The sequence below is a fragment of the Hyperolius riggenbachi genome, chromosome 6 (genome assembly GCF_040937935.1).
Source record: "Hyperolius riggenbachi isolate aHypRig1 chromosome 6, aHypRig1.pri, whole genome shotgun sequence".
Lineage (NCBI taxonomy): Eukaryota > Metazoa > Chordata > Amphibia > Anura > Hyperoliidae > Hyperolius > Hyperolius riggenbachi.
The window spans coordinates 311,582,198-311,601,773 of NC_090651.1; the positions used below are offsets into that span (position 1 = coordinate 311,582,198).

General features: G+C 45.2%; 1 protein-coding gene across 1 annotated transcript in view; it reads left to right on the forward strand.

Annotated features, from left to right (window-relative positions):
* Positions 1 to 19,576, forward strand: part of ODAD1 (outer dynein arm docking complex subunit 1) — a 147,492-nt gene that overhangs the window by 73,240 nt on the left and 54,676 nt on the right. The window contains exons 6-9 of the mRNA XM_068242978.1: positions 3,859 to 3,972; positions 4,147 to 4,214; positions 10,067 to 10,254; positions 14,429 to 14,563. Of these exons, the coding sequence (XP_068099079.1) occupies positions 3,859 to 3,972; positions 4,147 to 4,214; positions 10,067 to 10,254; positions 14,429 to 14,563 (505 nt within the window). The remainder of the gene's footprint in view (positions 1 to 3,858; positions 3,973 to 4,146; positions 4,215 to 10,066; positions 10,255 to 14,428; positions 14,564 to 19,576) is intronic.

Here is a 19,576-nt window from a genome sequence, read left to right on the forward strand (position 1 = left end):
ATCCATTATTGCTCCAGGAAAAATCCAATATGGCCGCCGGCTCATATTCCTTCTGCTTCCAGGTTATAAGCTGTTCTGAATGTGCTGTCTAGCCTCTATGAGACTATAGACAAGCAGGGATGCTGCAGCCTTTCATCTGTGTGCTTTCAACTTTATTATTCTGGCATGCTGTGTGGCTGCCTGTAGGAAGTGTCTCTCATAGAAATTAAACTGCATACAGTAGATAATGACTGGCTGCACACTGCACACAGATACACTTTTCTGTTTCAGAACTTCTTTCTCGGCAGCAGCAGCCCCTCCCATGTCATCAGAGCTCTAAGTATGCAAATCAGGAAAGCTAAGCCAGGAGGGGGCAGGCTTGAGCTTGAAAAGACTCCATAGAAGAGTAACTCAGCTATAATGATTACAGGTCAAACCTAGACTGAATGCTCAGTCGGGATTCTTATCACAGCTGATAACAGACATATTAGGCAGAGAAGAATAAAACTAAAAGCATGGTAGGTGTTTACTGTCATGTTCCCACTGATAAATGTAATAAAATACATGAGGGTGCTTCCTCTCTGGTTCTCTTTAAAGATTTTAAAATAAACCTCCCTTCACTTGAGTCCATCCCTTTTATGGTCTACACCAGTGCTCCAGTGCTGTCTATTTCAGTCCTTGAGGGCTGAGGTCCTCACATATTTTTGGTACAGCTCAAAATAATTTATAATGGTTCTAAGTCAGGAAAGGTGCGGTTCATCAAGTAAAACACATTTCTCAATTTCTCCTCCCATCCTAAACACTGGCAATGGCTATGGCCCTTGAGGACTGGAGTCGGACATCCCTGGTCTACATAGCCAAAAAAGATCATTTTTATTATTGCATAGTGTCATATCCTCCTCGAATGACTCACAAGCTGTTTGGCGAGGGCTTAAAGCTGCCACAAACTACAAGCCCCCCCCAAAACGCACCTCCCAGCACTGAGCTAGCGGAAAACCTCAGCGGCTTTTACTGCAGGTTCGAGGAGAAGGAGGCTCCCGAGGGGTTTCCGAAGCTACGGGCTACCTTCACGTCACCCCAGGCCTCAGTCCCACCATGCCAAAACTCGCCTCCTCCGGCCGTAAATGAGTCAAACGTCGGGTGCCACCTGTACAGACTAAATTACAGGAAAGTCTCGGGCCCCGACGGAGTGTCGCCAGCCTGCCTGAAAACGTGCGCACAGCAGCTTGCTCCTATCCTTTCCTCCATCTTCAACAAGTCCCTAGAGAGTGGCAAAGTACCGGCGTGCTTCAAGAGGTCCACCATCATCCCTGTCCCCAAAAAGCAGGGCGCGTCCGACCTCAACAACTTCAGGCCTGTTGCCCTCACATTGGTCATAATGAAATTCTTTGAAAAAGCAGTCCTGCCCCTCCTTAAACACAAAACGGAAGCCCAGCTAGACCCGTATCAATTTGCTTATAGGACAAATAGGTCGACCGACGATGCCATTAACATCTGTCTGGAGCTTGTCAACAACCACCTTGACAAACCAAATTCATATGCCAGAGTCCTCCTCCTCGACTTCAGCTCGGCATTTAACACCATCAGCCCCCAAATACTACAAGGGAATCTGGCTGAGCTTGGGGTCCACCCCACACTTCAACTGTGGATCAGTACGAACAGATCGCAGGTTGTCAAGCTGGGCTCCACCTCCTCGCAACCTAAGACCACCAACACAGGGGCCCCACAAGGCTGCGTCTTGTCACCATTCCTGTTCTCCCTTTACATGAACAATTGCAGATCCTCGGCAAATTCTGTCAAGGTCATCAAATTTGCAGACGACACCACCATAGTCGGCCTGATCTCCAACAACGACGAACAGGAATACCGCCATCAGGTGGACAGGATTTGTCACTGGTGCAGGGAAAACAAGCTGGTCCTCAACAATGCAAAAACCGTTGAGATTATCATCGACTTTAGAAAGCATGCCTCCACCCCACCTCCACTGCACATTGGGGGGATGTTGGTGGAAAAAGTGCCCTGTGTCCGCCTCCTGGGCACCACCATCTCCAACACCCTGAAGTGGAAGGCAAACGCTGTCTCCACCCAGAGGAAAGCCCAGCAGAGGCTTTACTTCCTCCGCCAACTGAAGAAGTTCGGCATGTCCCAAAAACTCCTGACAAGCTTCTATACCGCAACCATCGAATCCGTCCTCTGTTCTTCCATCCTTGTCTGGTACGCTGGCTCCACCGGAAGCGACAGACGCAAACTACAGAGGGTCATCAGGTCAGCGGAAAGGATCATCGGGAATTCACTCCCTGCCCTAGACTTCCTCTACAATGCCAGACTACGCTCCAGAGCATTGAAGATTGCCAAGGATCCCTTTCACCCTGGCCACCAGTTTTTCAATCAGCTCCCCTTGGGGCGGAGGTATCTGAGGTACCGGTCCATCGCTACAAAGACCACCAGACACAAAAACAGCTTCTTCCCCTCAGCGGTAAATTCGCTCAACTCTATAAACTCTGCTCATGCTCTCCCCCTTAGACTCCCCCTTAGACTCTCTGCCTGTAACCCACTTAGTTATGGAAAATTGTAGTTTATGTTTATGTATATGTTTATGTGTTGAAGCGATTGTCTATGTCTCTATGTATATGCCCTGTATTTATGTGCCAAGCCCAATTCCGGGCACGACCCAGTCGTGCTTGGCGAAATAAAAGAGATTCTGATTCTGATCACCCAGGGCTGCTGCCACCTCGTTACAGTCAATCACAGAGAGACTGGACAGTGAGAAGATCAATATTTCATGAAAGAAAATGTGCAAACTAAATGTTTGTGTGGATTTGTCTTTGTGAGAGGAAGTCACCAATGATTTTTGTTTGCTTTAGAGCTCCTGAGTTTAGATCCATTTTAAGGTGGCGTAGTGTTTAGCACTCTAGCCTTGTAGCGATGGGTCCCTGGTTCGAATCCCAGGGCAGTATCTGCACAGAGTTTGTATGTTCTCCCCATGTCTGTGTGAGTTTCCTCCTGGTACTCCAGATTCCTCACACATCCCCAAACATACAGTTAAAGTGAACCTTCAGACTAAAAATCTACTCAGCAGCACTGAAAAGGCTTGGTGTCTCTTTAACAGTTTCACAGCATCAGAACTTTGTTTTTCTTACCCAAGCCTCATTTTTAGCTGCACAAAAGAAAACTGCCCAGGCATTTTTCCCCTGATGCTGTGCAAAGCATGATGTGATTTCTCATGTTATTGTTCTCATTCTGCTGTTTTGGTGCAATTTTTTTTTTCAAATTTTGAATTTGATATTTGAAGCCTAGCGTGTGCAGCTGGGAGGGGTGATCAGGAGAACACAGGACAGTTGGAACTGTGTTTCATGCTCCCTGTCACCTCCTTTCAACCAAAAAGATGGCAGCCCCCATGAAAAAGATGGCTGCCCCCATGAAACCACAAACATTTGCCTGTTCTTTTAAAACAGGGTGGGTAAGAGATTATATTAACTATCTATTTTAATTAACATAACTAATGTAACTTAATGACAGTATGTTTGTTTAGGCTGAAGTTCCCCTTTAGGTTAATTGGCTTCCCTCTAAATTGGCCCTAGTGCACGATATATACACTACACGATACACACATAGACGTATGACTATGGTAGAAATTAGATTGTGACCTCCTCTGAGGGACAGTTAAGTGACAAGACAATATACTCTGCGGAAGATGACAGCGCTATAAAAATACTAAATAATAATAATTAAAGGAATTTCCATAATGAAAAATGTTTTACAGTGGACATTGTTTTGTACATAAATGTTTATAGATGGGTCCAGGTATTTCCTCATGTTGTTGACCATGCTTTCAAAACCTGGTGACATTTGCCTCCATTTTTTTCCTCTTCGGATTAGGCTCTGACCAAATTCAATTTGCAACTGGCAAAGAATGCTAAGATGAGGGAAGAGATTGACATCCTGAGAATCGAACGATCGCGCTTTGATCAGCTGTATAGAAAGCTTGAAAAGGTGAGAGATTAGATAACGGTTCGAGGCTTTATTTCTTTTCCAGCTTCACAGAACTGCCATTCTCTTTTATGATGTATTGACAGCATTAGGGAAGACATTGGAAAATAGATTAGAACAGTGTTATATAACAGCTCCCTGTTTCTTCATTTTTATTATTATTTTTTTATTATTTAGGAATTGCTTCAAACAAGAAAAGAGATTGCTGGTGTGATTGATGACTCATCTGCGGCTTACGACGCCAGGTATGCCATAAGAATAGAAATTTCACAATATTATGTCATTTCAGCTTAATACATATGGATCAAAACTACAAGTGTTCATCCACAGTTAACGCCTTGTATAATGGGTAAAGCAATAATAATCTGTGAAAATACAGACTGACAATCCATTCAGAAGAGCACTGCCAAGTACTGTGGGTAACGGGAATAAAGGCCATTGTTGACTTTTCTTTTGAAATTGCTGGTCCCATGCTTCTTGTAGGCTTTTATAACAATGGAATCAATCTTTTACCGTGTTTCCCCGAAAATAAGACACTGTCTTATATTAATGTTTGCTCTTAAAAGATGTGCTAGGGCTTATTTTCAGAGGATGTCTTATTTTTGGGCAAACACTGGTAGTTTTCCCTATACAAAATGTACATACTGTATGCCATGCTGAAACACATGCAACATACACAGAGCTTGTGGTTTTCAGATATTGGCTCTCACTTACAAGAAACTGATTCTGTTGATCGTGTGGGTAAGAGTCTATTTCTTGCAGGCAGAGAACTCTGTCAGGCTCCCCAGAGCTATGATAGGATAAGCTGTGTGTGTGTCCTGGGAAGAGGTGAAGAGATGAAGTGCTGCTGATGCTTATCACAGCAGATCAGGAGGGCTGGCTCCAACATAAACACAAATTGCCTGACACATATATAGGACTGTGTAGAACTCACATTATACTGCTGCTCTCCTGTATCCAGGCCTTGTATTGAGTGTGACTTGCTGGTGTCATGTGGGCTGCTAACTAGGGCTTAAATTCAGGGAATGTCTTATATTCCAAGCATTCTTGAAATTTTTGCTAGGTTTTATTCTCAGGGGATGTCTTACTTTAGGGGAAACACGGTATAACACTGGTATCTTCTTATAACCTTCCTATGTGTAATCTTCTTGACACCATCTGTTAGTCTCCTGGTATATCCAATACAATAAAACCTAACTGTCCCTGCGTACACTCCTGTCCCTGTGTCCGTGGGTTTGCGCTATTGCGCATGTGCCACACGGACAGCTGTTGGGCCAGGGAGCCGGGCAGGCGTATGTGCGGCGGGGTGGCAGCGGGACAGAGACCTAGAGCCTGTTTTTAAACGGGCTTAAAGAGGAACTCCAGTGAAAATAATGTAATAAAAAGAGTGCTTCATTTTTACAATAATTATGTATAAATGATTTAGTCAGTGTTTGCTCATTGTAAAATATTTTAAATCCCTGATTTATATTCTGACATTTATCACGTGGTGACATTTTTACTGTTGGCAGGTGATGTAGCTGCTGCTTGCTGTTTTGGCAGTTGGAAACAGCTATTTCCCACAATGCAACAGGGTTCACAGACAGGAAACTGCCAAGAGTACGTACTCAGAATTTTTTTGTGGGAGGGGTTTCACCACAATATCAGCCAAACAGCGCCCCCTAATGATCTGTTTGTGAAAAGGAATAGATTTCTCATGTAAAAGGGAGTATCAGCTACTGATTGGGATAAAGTTCAATTCTTGATCGGAGTTTCTCTTTAAGTCTACTAGTCCTATATAATAAATCCCCTGTGTCCCTGCATCTTCCTGTGTGTCCCTGTGTCCGTGCTTCAAGACCTGCCAGTTTGCTGCCTGTGAACCTCATTGCATTGTGGGTAATAACAGCTTTTTCCAACTGCCAAGCAAGCAACATCTCCCTCTGTGTGCATATACTTCGGACAGCGGTGGGGGACAGGCGAGCAGGACACATTTGAGGTGGCCTAGCGCCCATTGTTTAATGGGCGGGTCTTTTCACTAGTAGTTACATAGTTGTCTAAGATCAAAAAAAGACATGTGTCCATCAAGGTCACTGTTTTGAGCCACACTGCATCTGAATCAAGAGGAGAAAAAAGGGAGCTAGTCTACTTTAGGGGACCCACCGCAAATCCCCATAGACACTTTCAGCTGGGCTGCAGAAACGGAACAAATGTCCGCTTTCACCTTGTTTAAACCCCCACAAGCCTTATACCCATGGATAGGTAAGCATATCCTCTAACGAATTGTGAGGTTTTCGGTCCAAAAAAGAGTTGAAATTGGCTGTGTAGGAGCCGCCGAATGGCCTTAATCTCGGTTCCGTTGGCCATCTTCATTTTGCTGTGCAGGTCCTTTCTTCCTCCTCATTGGAGGGTTTGTTAGCTGCTGACAGAAGCTGGCACGCCCACACCGAACAATTCCCTCCAATGAGGAGGAAGAAACAACCTGCAGAGCAGAACCAAGATGGCTGACAGACCCGAAATTGCGGCCGTTTGGCGGCTCCTGTACAGTCAGTTACAACTTTTTTTTTGACCGAAACCCGCAAAATTCGTTAGAGGACATGCTTAGCTACCAGAGGCTATAAGGCTTGTGGAGGTTTAAACAAGCAAACGGAAGACATTTGTTCCGTTTTGCAACCCAGCTGAAATTGTCTATGGGGATTTGTGGTGGGTCCCCTAAAGTAGACTAGCTCCGAAAAAAGACCCAAGGACAGAAACTATCTTCATGATGGGTTTAAGGTATCACCTTCACAAACCTTGCAATCATAGCTGTAGATGCCCTCCAAAGTAAGGAAAACATCAAATAATCTATTAAATGGAGGTATAGAATTTGCCATAACTACTCTGTAGTAACATACGTGCATAACGCTTTGCACATGAATGGTAGATGGTTCTCTTTCGAAGTGGTCAGTTGGCCCACATCTGCCAAGAATCTAGCATGTATATGGCAGCCCTGATTCATCAGCATGAGATCTGGACTGTCAGATCATCTCGTCTGGGCACAGACCAAGGCCATTGTTCTCCTCCTTTCTCCTACCACTCTGTCGTGCGCCCTGCACAGTTATCCCTCCTCCCGCTTCCATAGTAACAGATCAGGTTGCTAGCCTGCAGCTTCTGTACAGACCCCAGCCTTGAACTGCTGCCCAAAGGATCAAGTCTTGATCCAATCTTCTTTGTAAATGTTTAAATAGAACCATGGGATATCTAAATAAAATGTCATTTTTAGGAGTAGGAGGATAAATGCAATTGTTTATTTCATCAGTTTATTTTCACTTCGGGTCCACTTTAGGTCGGTTCCACGCTGCTAACCGGCGTTTTTGGTGCGGTGCCAGGGTTGCTCCGCATCGCACCACCAAAGACAAGTCTTCAGGGATTACAGCGCTAATGTGCGGTAATGCCCATCTGGAAGCAGGCCAACGAGGAAGTGAGGCTCTCTAGCGCTTTCTTCCTGTGGCCGAAGAAAGCAAATGTGAGGAAGTGTATTGCTAAAACACGCTTTCATGCATGCGTGTCAAAACACAGTTTTGTTTTTTAACATTTACACGTCTGCATAGACTTACATGACTTCTGGTCCGCTGCACATTGCTGCACAAATTGCCAGTAACGTAGGTAGGCACTCACGTCGGGGATGCTGCGAAAACGTCTCTTCCATTGCATTGCATCACACTGCATTGGTGTGAAAGGCCCCATAGACTTGGCGTAGCGTTGGCCTGCGGTGAAATGAGGCCTAGGCAATGTGCCAGTGTGAAAGGGCCCCAGCTGAGCGGTCTGGACGAACTCAGCTCGTCCAGTACCGCCGGAGCCTGCCGCTCAGGCCCTGCTGGGCCGATTTGGCTCAAATAAAAAGCAGCACACGCAGCCGGCACTTTGCCAGCCGCGTGTGCTGCCTGATCGCCGCTGCAGTGCGGCGATCCGCCACATGCAGCGGCGAAAGAGGGTCCCCCCAGCCGCCTGAGCCCAGCGTAGCCGGAACAAAAAGTTCCGGCCAGCGCTAAGGGCTGGATCGGAGGCGGCTAACGTCAGGACGTCGGCTGACGTCCATGACGTCACTTCGCTCGTCGCCATGGCGACGAGGTAAGCGAAACACGGAAGGCCGCTCATTGCGGCCTTCCGTGTTATTTCTGGCCGCCGCGCCCTCTAGTGGGCTTTCATGCAGCCAACTTTCAGTTGGCTGCATGAAATAGTTTTTTTTTTATTAAAAAAAAAACCCTGCCGCAGCCTCCCTGGCGATCTTAATAGAACGCCAGGGTGGTTAAGGTTAGCCATCAAAAGGTTGGTATTGTTAAAGAGAATCTGTATTGTTAAAATCGCACAAAAGTAAACATACCAGTGCGTTAGGGGACATCTCCTATTACCCTCTGTCACAATTTCGCCGCTCCTCGCCGCATTAAAAGTGGTTAAAAACAATTTTAAAAAGTTTGTTTATAAACAAACAAAATGGCCACCAAAACAGGAAGTAGGTTGATGTACAGTATGTCCACACATAGAAAATACATCCATACACAAGCAGGCTGTATACACCCTTCCTTTTGAAACTCAAGAGATCATTTGTGTGTTTCTTTCCCCCTGCAGCTATCTTCCACTGAAGTGTCAGGCTGTTTCTTCCTGCAGAGTGCAGACAGCTCTGCCTGTATGTAATTCCTCAGTATGTGAAAGCCCAGCCAGCTCAGAGGAGGATTTATCCAGCTTGTAAAAGATAAGAGAGAAGAGAGAAGCTTCCCTAAGCTAAATAATACACAGGCAGTGTGCAGAGAGGGGCCTGGAGGGGGGAGATGCATCACAGAACCACAACACTGAAGAACTTGGCAGCCTTCCAGACACAGGCTGACAAGTCTGACAAGAGAGAGATAAGTTGATTTATTACAGAGATGGTGATAGTAGAACGTGCTGCAGTAAGCCAGAACACATTAGAATAGCTTTTGGAACTTGTAGAATGATAAAAAACAGGATGCAATTTTTGTTACGGAGTCTCTTTAAGCCAATTTTTGTCTCTAACTCTTCCCTTTAACATTAACTCATTAAAGGCTCATATCTCTGCCCTCTACCTTAACCTTAACTTGATCAAATCTTAATCCCTTACAGTTATCTCCTTCTTGATGCCTAATCCTTACCTCCTCCTTAAAGTGACTCTGTAACAAAAATTACAACGTTTTTTCTACCATCCTACAAGTTCCTAAACCTATTCTTATGTGTTCTGGCTTACTGTAGCTCTTTCTACTATAACCATCTCTGTAATAAATCAATGTATCTTTCCCCTGTCAGACTTGTCGGCCTGTGTCTGGAAGGCTGCCAAGTTCTTCAGTGTTGAACTGTTCCTCTATGCACACTCCAGTGTGTGTTTTATTTACATAAGCCAGCAGCTTCTCTGCTATCTTATCAGTGATAGAAGAGAGCTGGATAAAAATCCTCCTCTGGAGGCTGTGAAAGGAGCTGGTCTGTCACATACTGAGGAATTAACGACATAGGTAGAGCTGTCTGCAGGAAGCCTGTAATGTTCAGTGCATGAGAGAAGCTGGGGACAGAAGGTAAACACACACAAGTGATCTCTTGAGATTCAGAAGTAAGGCTGTATACAGCCTGCTTGTGTATGGATGTATTTTCTATGTGTGGACATGCTGTACATCAACCTACTTCCTGTTTTGGTGGCCATTTTGTTTGTTTATAAACAAACTTTTTAAAACTGTTTTTGACTACTTTTAATGCGGCGGCAAGCGGTGAAATTGTGACAGAGGGTAATAGGAGATGTCCCCTAACGCACTGGTATGTTTACTTTTGTGCGATTTTAACAATACAGATTCTCTTTAACATTGGGGGGAGGTTATGGATTTGGATCAGGAATGGATTAATGTAAGGGTGCAAGGTTAGGGTTAGTTGTGGGAGCTATGACGTCATCACATAAATTGATTACAAGTAGCTGAATGACAAGAGAGAAACAGTCAACACAGCCCCAATGAACACATCACAAAAGTGAATACTAAGTTATTTTTGCAATCATTTTTCTTGTTTTAAAATCGAGAAACTTTGTAAAAAAATGTTTACTTTTAAAAGTTTGATTGATACTGTATATCTTTCTTGTTAAACAAAGGGATGAGGCCCAAACTAAAATGCAGCAAATGAAAGAAAGAGCAGAGAAGGATCTGAACCAGCACACAGCAGAGATAAAGGAACTCCAGAGAGTTATCGATCATGACCGCAGACTGAAGGAGTTCATGGGAACCAAAACACAGGAGCGCTCTATAAGCGAGGAAGTGCTGGACGCTCGGCGCAGGAGAGGTAACCAGCACTCATGTTGCTTTATAGATTTTGTTAGCTATCAGCTTCAAGCAACCCCCTTCTGTCGGCTGAAAATCAAACGCATGCTTCAGCTGTATAGAACCTACAGTGCAGCCTCCCACATCATTGTTTGCACGCTTCAAACCAGCAGGGAACTGGCAGTATTAAACTTGTTCTTCAGCTGCAGCTTCAGCTAGTACAGGTACAGTTACACAAGGAGACTGATTTGCTAAACCCTGGAAAGAACAAATGAGTTTCTTTAATGTACTTCTCCAGGCATGGCCATATTATGACATTAGTGGACCCTGGGCTAGATATGATGGCTAACCCCACTCCATGATGCTAATGATTTTGGTGCGAGTAGCCGATAGTATAAATAGCTGTCATTTTATATTACTGATATCATGCTTTTAATAACATAATGCTCACATCAAACTCGTCCTAATCCCTTCTCTCATACTAACCCTCCTACTCCAACTAAATGTAACACTAATCTTCCTACTATCGCTACACCTAATACTATCCCTCATACTACAGCTGCACCTAACACTATCCCTCCCACTACTGCTACAACTAACACTATCCAACCTACCACCGCTACACCTAACACTATCCCTCCTACTACTGCCACACCTAACACTATCCCTCCTAGTACTGCTATACCTAACACTATCACTCCTATCTCTGCTACACATAACACTATCCCTCCTACTGCTGCTACACCTAACACTATCGCTCCTAGTACTGCTACACCTAACACTATCCCTCCTACTACTGCCACACCTAACACTATCCCTCCTAGTACTGCTATACCTAACACTATCACTCCTATCACTGCTACACATAACACTATCCCTCCTACTGCTGCTACACCTAATACTATTGCTCCTAGTACTGCTACACCTAACACTATCCCTCCTACTACTGCTACACCTAACACTATCCTTCCTACTACTGCCACACCTAACACTATCCCTCCTAGTACTGCTACACCTAACACTATCCCTCATCGTACTGCTACACCTAACATTATCCCTCCTACTACTTCTGCACCTAACACTACCCTACCTACTACCGCTACACCTAACACTAGCCCTCCTACTACTGCTACACCTAACACTATCCTACCTACTACTACTGTGCCTAACACTATGGGCTTGATTCACTGCTTGACAAATAGCATGCCTAACAGAGTTAACACTCCTTATCGAAGTTAATACACCTTATCAGCACTAACACACCTTATCAGAGTAGCATAGCGAGCGCTACAAACGTATGCCTGCTAATTGCCAATGACCAGAGCTCGCTATGCTACTCTAAGGCATGTTAACTTTGATAAGGCGTGTTAACTCTGATAAAGGCATGCTATTTTTACTATTATACCACTAAACCTAACACCATCCCACTCACTACTGCTGTGTCTAAAACTATCCCTCTTACTACCACTACACCTAACACTATCCCTCCTACTACCGCTACACCTACCCCTACTACACTGCGCCTAACACTATCCCTCCTACTACCACTACACTTAACACTATCCCTCCTACTACCACTGCGCCTATCACTCCCACTACTGCTACACCTAACACTATTCCTCCTAGGACTGCTACACCTAACACTATCCCTCCTACTACTGCTGCGCGTAACACTATCCCTCCCACTACTGCTGCGCCTAACACTATCCCTCCCACTACCGCTGCGCCTAACACTATCCCTTCTACTACTGCTGTGCCTAATACTATCCCTCCTACTGCTACTACACCTAACATTATACCTCCAACTACTGCTACATCTAACACTATTCCTCCTACAATGCTGCGCCTAACACTATCCCTCCTAGTACTGCCACACCTAACACTATCCCTCCCACTACTGCTACACCTAACACTATCCCTCCTAGTACTGCTACACCTAACACTATCCCTCCCACTACTGCTACACCTAACACTATCCCTCCTACTGCTGCTACACCTAACACTATCCCTCCTACTACCCCTACACATAGCACCAAGCCTCCTGCTGTTGCTACATGTAACACTATCTTTCCCATTACTGCTACACCTAACACTATCCCTCCTAGTACTGCTACACCTAACACTATCCCACCTAGTACTGCTACACCTAACACTATTTTGCCTAGTACTGCTTCACCTAACACTATCCCTCCTACTACTGCTACACCTAACACTATCCCTCCTACTTCTTTCACACCTAACACTATCCCTCCTACTACCTCTACTTACTGCCACTAGACCTACACTAACCTCACTGCAGCTACTTCTACCACTTACCTCCCTACTACTTTACCTAACACTAACCTTCCTTCCACTACACATAACACTACCATTCCTTCTTCTTTAACTTGCTTAGCGGTGAAAGGTGTCCTTTTGGCAATAGTGTTACCATTGCCCTAGCTCTTTAAGCTCATAATGCCAAGTATGCCAAATCTAAGCACCCTGGCACACCATAGCCATAATAACATTGCAGACTATGGTACTGCCAACACCTGTGCCGAAAGTGAGCTCTACAGAAGTAATATCTGTGAAAATGGGGAGTTGCCAGGGTCGGCCCGCCCATGAGGCGGGGTGAAACTTTTGCCTCAGGCGGCACTTCTGGGGGGGCGGCACCCGCCCGGCCGTGGGTGTGGGGGGCTGCCCGAGCTGGAGGGGATAGCGGGCAGGAAGGGGGTATTGGGCCTAGCGGCGGGGAGGGGGGTCGGGTCTTTCGCCTGGGTCCCCCGTCCTCCGCTCCCCTCCAGCTTTAAAAAGTTAGGTCGCTGGCTGCAGCTACAAGAGGCAACGAGCGGGGATCACTCACCTCTTCCTCGTTCCAGCGTGCACTTCCAGCGGCGTAGCAGGAAGTGACATCAGTGGAGCGCAGGCTAGACTAGAATGAGGAAGAGGTGAGTGATCCCCGCTCGTTGCCTCTTATAGCTGCAGCCAGCGACCTAACTTTTTAAAGGTGGAGGGGAGCGGAGGACGGGGGACCCAGGCAAGGGAGGGGGTTCGACCCCCCTCCCCGCCGCTAGGCCCAATACCCCCTTCCTGCCCGCTATCCCCTCCAGCTCGGGTGGCCCCCCACACCCACGGCTTGGGGGGGGGGGGGGGCAGCGGGCGGCGATTTCTTTAAAGCTTGCCTCAGGCGGCAAAAAGTCTAGAGCCAGGCCTGGGAGTTGCTACAACTCTAAACCATGGAAGATGGTTTAGGCTCCTCATGGGAGGTGGGGGAAGTTCATGCAAAGTACGAAGATCACATGTTGTAAAACTTCCAGACGGCCTTCATGAACTGACGACATGACAATAACATAAAATGAAACAATGAAAATCTACATGTATAAAGTACAAGTGTCCCTGCGTCTGTCCTTGTGTCAGTGTTTTAGCGCTACTGTGCATGTCAGCACTGACAGCCGTTGGGACAAGATGCAGGGCGGGTGCGGCGGCCAGCCGAGCGAGTGGGTGCGTGGACTCGGCGGACTGGTGCGCGTGGGTGCGGCACCCGAGCGGGCGGGTGCGCGCATGCAGTGGTGACAGACCTAGAGCCCTTTTTCAAACGGGCTTAGGTCAGCTAGTAATATAATAAAATGCTAATAGTAAGTGGTACCATTATTTCCCCTTATAATAGCAACTTATGCCATTACGTCTTTCGATAGTAAAAAGTGCTTCCATTATTATGTATAGTATTGTTTGATCCACAACAACCAGCCTGCACGTAATCATCTTTACTACTGGAAGACATGAAAAAAAAAATCAGACAGCACCAACTGACATTATCTATAACCACACCCCTAACAATGGCTAAAAGGTTGCTTGGTAGTTAGAAACAGCATCGTTCCCCACAATGCAACAAGGCTCACAGACAGGAAACTGGCAGGACCATGGTCCTGACTTCACAATGTGGGAGGAGTTTCACCACAATGTCAGCCATACAAACTCCCCCGATGATCTGTTCAAGGAAAGGTAAAGATTTCTTTGTGGGTAAGGGGGTATCAGCTTCCGAGTGTGATGAAGTTCAATCCTTGGTTACAGTTCCTCTTTAAGCCAAACTCCATGTTTCTATCCTTGAGGAGTCTTTTATGTTAGGCTTTAAATAATCTGTAGCAGTGCCACTGATAAAAAGTGCTTTGCAGGTGTCATATTAATTCATAATTTGGAATTTATTGTATGTTAAACAGAAAAAGAAGAACTAGAAAGAAAAAAACGGGATCCTACTGAAGAAACTGTTGAGACCTACGAGCAGGCTTTCCAGCAGATACAGTCTGTCACCGGGGAGGACAATCTAGATATACTGGTCAACAGGTTTATAGAAGGTGAGTTGAATGTCACTACATCGCTGGGTTTTTCTTCTCTTTCTATCTATCCAGTATGTCTGAAATATCTATAGTTTCCATAGATACGTATTTTCAACAAACTGTCACGGTTTATCAATAGACATGTAGATGTAGATAGCAATATATATACAGTGGGTTGCAAAAGTATTCGGCCCCCTTGACGTTTTCCACATTTTGTCACATTACTGCCACAAACATGCATCAATTTTATTGGAATTCCACGTGAAAGACCAATACAAAGTGGTGTACATGTGAGAAGTGGATCGAGAATCATACATCATTCCAAACATTTTTTACAAATAAATAACTGCAAAGTGGGGTGTGCGTAATTATTCGGCCCCCTGAGTCAATACTTTGTAGAACCACCTTTTGCTGCAATTACAGCTGCCAGTCTTTTAGGGTATGTCTCTACCAGCTTTGCACATCTGGAGACTAATCCTTGCCCATTCTTCTTTGCAAAACAGCTTCAGCTCAGTCAGATTAGATGGACAGCGTTTGTGAACAGCAGTTTTCAGATCTTGCCACAGATTCTCGATTGGATTTAGATCTGGGCTTTGACTGGGCCATTCTATCACATAGATATGTTTTGTTTTAAACCAATTACTTTGTTCCCTGGCTTTATGTTTAGGGTCATTGTCCTGCTGGAAGGTGAACCTCCACCCCAGTATCAAGTCTTTTGCAGTCTCCAAGAGGTTTTCTTCCAAGATTGCCCTGTATTTGACTCCATCCATCTTCCCATCAACTCTGACCAGCTTCCCTGTCCCTGTTGAAGAGATGCACCCTGTCAGGAACCGGCCCGCGGCACGCCTGCGTATACGGTTCCCAACTGCGGGTTTGACCAGATTAAGCGGGGAACAGCCTTATTTAAGCTACAAACAAGGCTGGAACCCCTCAAACACTTCCCACTGCCACCACTAGCGTTGCTAGACACGTCCCCTCAGCTGTTGAGGGCTCAACACGCAATCTGCGTTTTCGTATTTGGGTCAGCTTCGCGCTTAGGCCGAATACGAGAACGCCACGCACCCACACACACAGTACAGTTGTACAGTAACACAGCACAATCAGACAATGATTTGTAATGCAAGTTACACTGTCGTGCAGCAAAACCACTAACAGTCGTTCCGAACGATACTGTTAGACTTCCCACTCGGCTGTCGAGCGCAGAAGTGCCTCATACACACAATGCAATTACAATCTCATACGGTAGTGTTGCTCAAGCATACAATTAGGCACGGACTTATACACAGCTACACTGCAGTCTCCTCTAGGCTATGAGTGTTAGTTTAGTACGGCAGAAGTCAAGCTTATTAAATAATAATTTAATATTCCAGAAGAACATGGAACAATGCAGAACAGAATATATACAAAAGATTACAAAAAACAAAGTAAAAAAGTTACAAAATTAAGAGTTACAAAGATACACACAAAAGCGATTTTGCTTACCAAAATTAACGGGAAATAAACGTACCAGCGTATCGATCTGGCGTTGTTGCGGGGGGTACGCACTTCTGGTCAGGAACCAGGTTAGTTCTAGCCGTGTGAGCTATCTCCAAGAACTACGATTTGTGACAGTCCCAAACTGGGATTATATAGTCCCCTGGATGGCCTGAGGCCACTCACATGTCCATATCCAGTAATAATTCAATTTCCTACATAACGCGCGTCATATCCTTTCCTGTCTCAGTTCTCAGATCATCAAAAAGGACTTCCCCCACGGCAGGTGACAATTGATTAACGCTTCCTCAACATTCCCGCAGGTAAAAAGTCTATACATCAAAAGATTGTAGTGAGGCTTTCCAACATTGCATCAGGCTGTGCTATGTAAATTACCGAGTTTCGTGATAGCCTATGAAGTTGGCAGATTCAATTAGTCCGATTGTCTTTTGGGACAATTGGGTGTCTCCATGTCAAAGAGTTCAGAACCTATGCAGACAACCCAATTAGCAGTTACCCACTCCTATAGTACACATAGCTTTCCCCAAAGCCAGAATTGCTTGTAACAGGCATACAGAATTTACATGTACATACAGGCTCCCATTAACCGTTTCCTGGAGCTAGGTGACACCTTCAAGAGCCAGCCTAGCTGTTAGCAGACTTAGTAGACAGAAAAATGAAAGAAATATGTTCCTGTATTCCTAACATCATCAGCACCCCAATATATCTCCACACACCCCCCGAGCTTGATGCTGCCACCACCATATTTGACAGTGGGGTTGGTGTGTTCAGAGTGATGTGCAGTGTTAGTTTTCCGCCACACATAGCGTTTTGCATTTTGGCCAAAAAGTTCCATTTTGGTCTCATCTGACCAGAGCACCTTCTTCCACATGTTTGCTGTGTCCCCACATGGCTTGTGGCAAACTGCAAACGGGACTTCTTATGCTTTCTGTTAACAATGCCTTTCTTCTTGCCACTCTTCCATAAAGGCCAACTTTGTACAGTGCATGACTAATAGTTGTCTTATGGACAGAGTCTCCCACCTGAGCTGTAGATCTCTGCAGCTCGTCCAGAGTCATCATGGGCCTCTTGACCATTTCTGATCAGCGCTCTCCTTGTTCGGCCTGTGAGTTTAGGTGGATGGGCTTGTCTTGGTAGGTGTACAGTTGTGCCATACTCCTTCCATTTCTGAATGATCGCTTGAACAGTGCTCCGTGGGATGTTCAAGGCTTTGGAAATCTTTTTGTAGCCTAAGCCTGCTTTAAATTTCTCAATAACTTGATCCCTGACCTGTCTTGTGTGTTCTTTGGACTTCACGGTGTTGTTGCTCCCAATATTCTCTTAGACAACCTCTGAGGCCCTCACAGAGCAGCTGTATTTGTACTGACATTAGATTACACACAGGTGCACTCTATTTAGTCATTAGCACTCATCAGGAAATGTCTATAGGCAACTGACTGCACTCAGATCAAAGGGGGCCGAATAATTATGCACACCCCACTTTGAAGTTATTTATTTGTAAAAAAAAATTGGAATCTTGTATGATTTTCGTTCCACTTCTCACGTGTACACCACTTTGTGTTGGTCTTTCATTTGGAATTCCAATAAAATTGATTCATGTTTGTGGCAGTAATATGACAAAATGTGGAAAACTTCAAGGGGGCCGAATACTTTTGCAACCCACTGTATATATATATATATATATATATATATATATATATATATATATATATATATATATATATATATATATATATATAAAAATATATATATATATATATATATATATATATATATATATATATATATATATGTATATATGTATCTTCTGTGGCTTTCGGGAAACTCAAAGAGTGCTCAATGAGGTTATGAAGAACAGGGCCGTTTCTTGGACAGGGCGATTGCCCTGGGCGCAGACCGGCAAATAAAAGAAGGGGGCACAGACAGAAGGACATAACCGCTTGGGAGCTGGTGATGTGCGGTGCAGCCAAATGGAAGAGGAAGATTACCAGCGCGATCACCTTCCTTGACTCCTCCTAGGCTGCCTGTGTCAGACGTCAAGTCATCATCCCGTCACCACCGCGTGATGACACCTGATGTCCTGTAGCGGTACTTCAGGGCTGTCAGTGCGCGGCACCCATGGAGGAGTCTGCTTTCCAGGTTCTCTTCACCTGTGTGTTTTCCTGGTCCCTGCTTCCTCCTGGATGAGTGGCTGGTCACTAGTAAGTAGGCAGATCTACTTGTGACCTGTGGCTGTGTGACTGTCCCTAAAGAGTAATGGTTCATTAGTCTATGGGGGTGGGGGGGAAGGGGGTACAATTTTTACACCCTCGCCCTGGATGCAAATTAGCCCAGAAACTGCACTGATGAAGAATCACCAGAATACTTCTTTGTGCTGGAACAATAGGAAACCAAATGCCCTCCACTGAAAGCACTGTGTGGTACAGCATCACCGTCTTATATTGGAAGGTAGTTCCAGGTCATCAGCAAAACTCCAGCAATGCTGAGGAAAAAAAAATTCCTTCATTTCAACTCTCAGTTCTCATGCTGTTTCAGCTGATCTACTGTATATTTAATTATGGAAAACATGAGCATGTTAAATTACCCTAAGCAGAAATTAAAAATGCCTTAATGAACTTACCTGGGGCTTCCTTCAGGCCCCCATAGTCCGTGAGGTCCCTCTGCGTCCTCCGGGCTCCCTCTATTCTTCTGCCGATGGCTCCGTTAGCCGTACGACTTGGCCCGACTATGCGTGCCTGTCTCCCTCATGCGCCAGTTGCTGTGAGCGTTTTGCACTCAATAAATCTTTTCTCCAGGATCTCAGATTGATATAAGAAATCTGTTTGATGGGTACAATTCCTCTTAAGTCTTAAGCAAGAAAGATACTGCACTCAGACCAGTATAGAGCGTGCTATGGGTTAAGTATTGGAAAGTAGCAGGAAAACAAAAAAGCAGAAAAAGGTCTAAGTCTTAAAAAAGTGGGGTGATGCCCGCGGAACCAGTGGACATATCCACCCTGATATCACTGACACCCTCCTTAGCCTGATCAAGCCTGGTCCCAATTTGTATTTTCTGGGTGATGTATAACAGCGCAGCATAAAGGCAGGATCGCGAGCTCAGCACACACTATGCATGCGCTGGGTAACTTATGCTCGCTTTTCCGAACTAACGGCCACTCCACTGAACCGGCCTTGGGCCCGGGTGGGTCCAGTGGCTTTAATTGACACGATCCTCACACTTTGATTGGCCCAATAATGACAGGCAGCCTACTGGGATCACGTCCATTAAAGGGGAGCTTCAGCCTAAACAAACATACTGTCGTTAAGTTACATTAGTTATGTTAATTAAAATAGATAGGTAATATAATTTCTTACCCACCCTGTTTTAAAAGAACAGGCAAATGTATGTGATTTCATGGCGGCAGCCATCTTTTTCATGGGGGCAGCCATCTTTTTGGTTGAAATGAGGTGACAGGGAGCATGAGACGCAGTTTCAGCTGTCCTGTGTCCTGATCACCCCTCCCAGATGCGCATGCTAGGCTTCAAATCTCAAATTGAA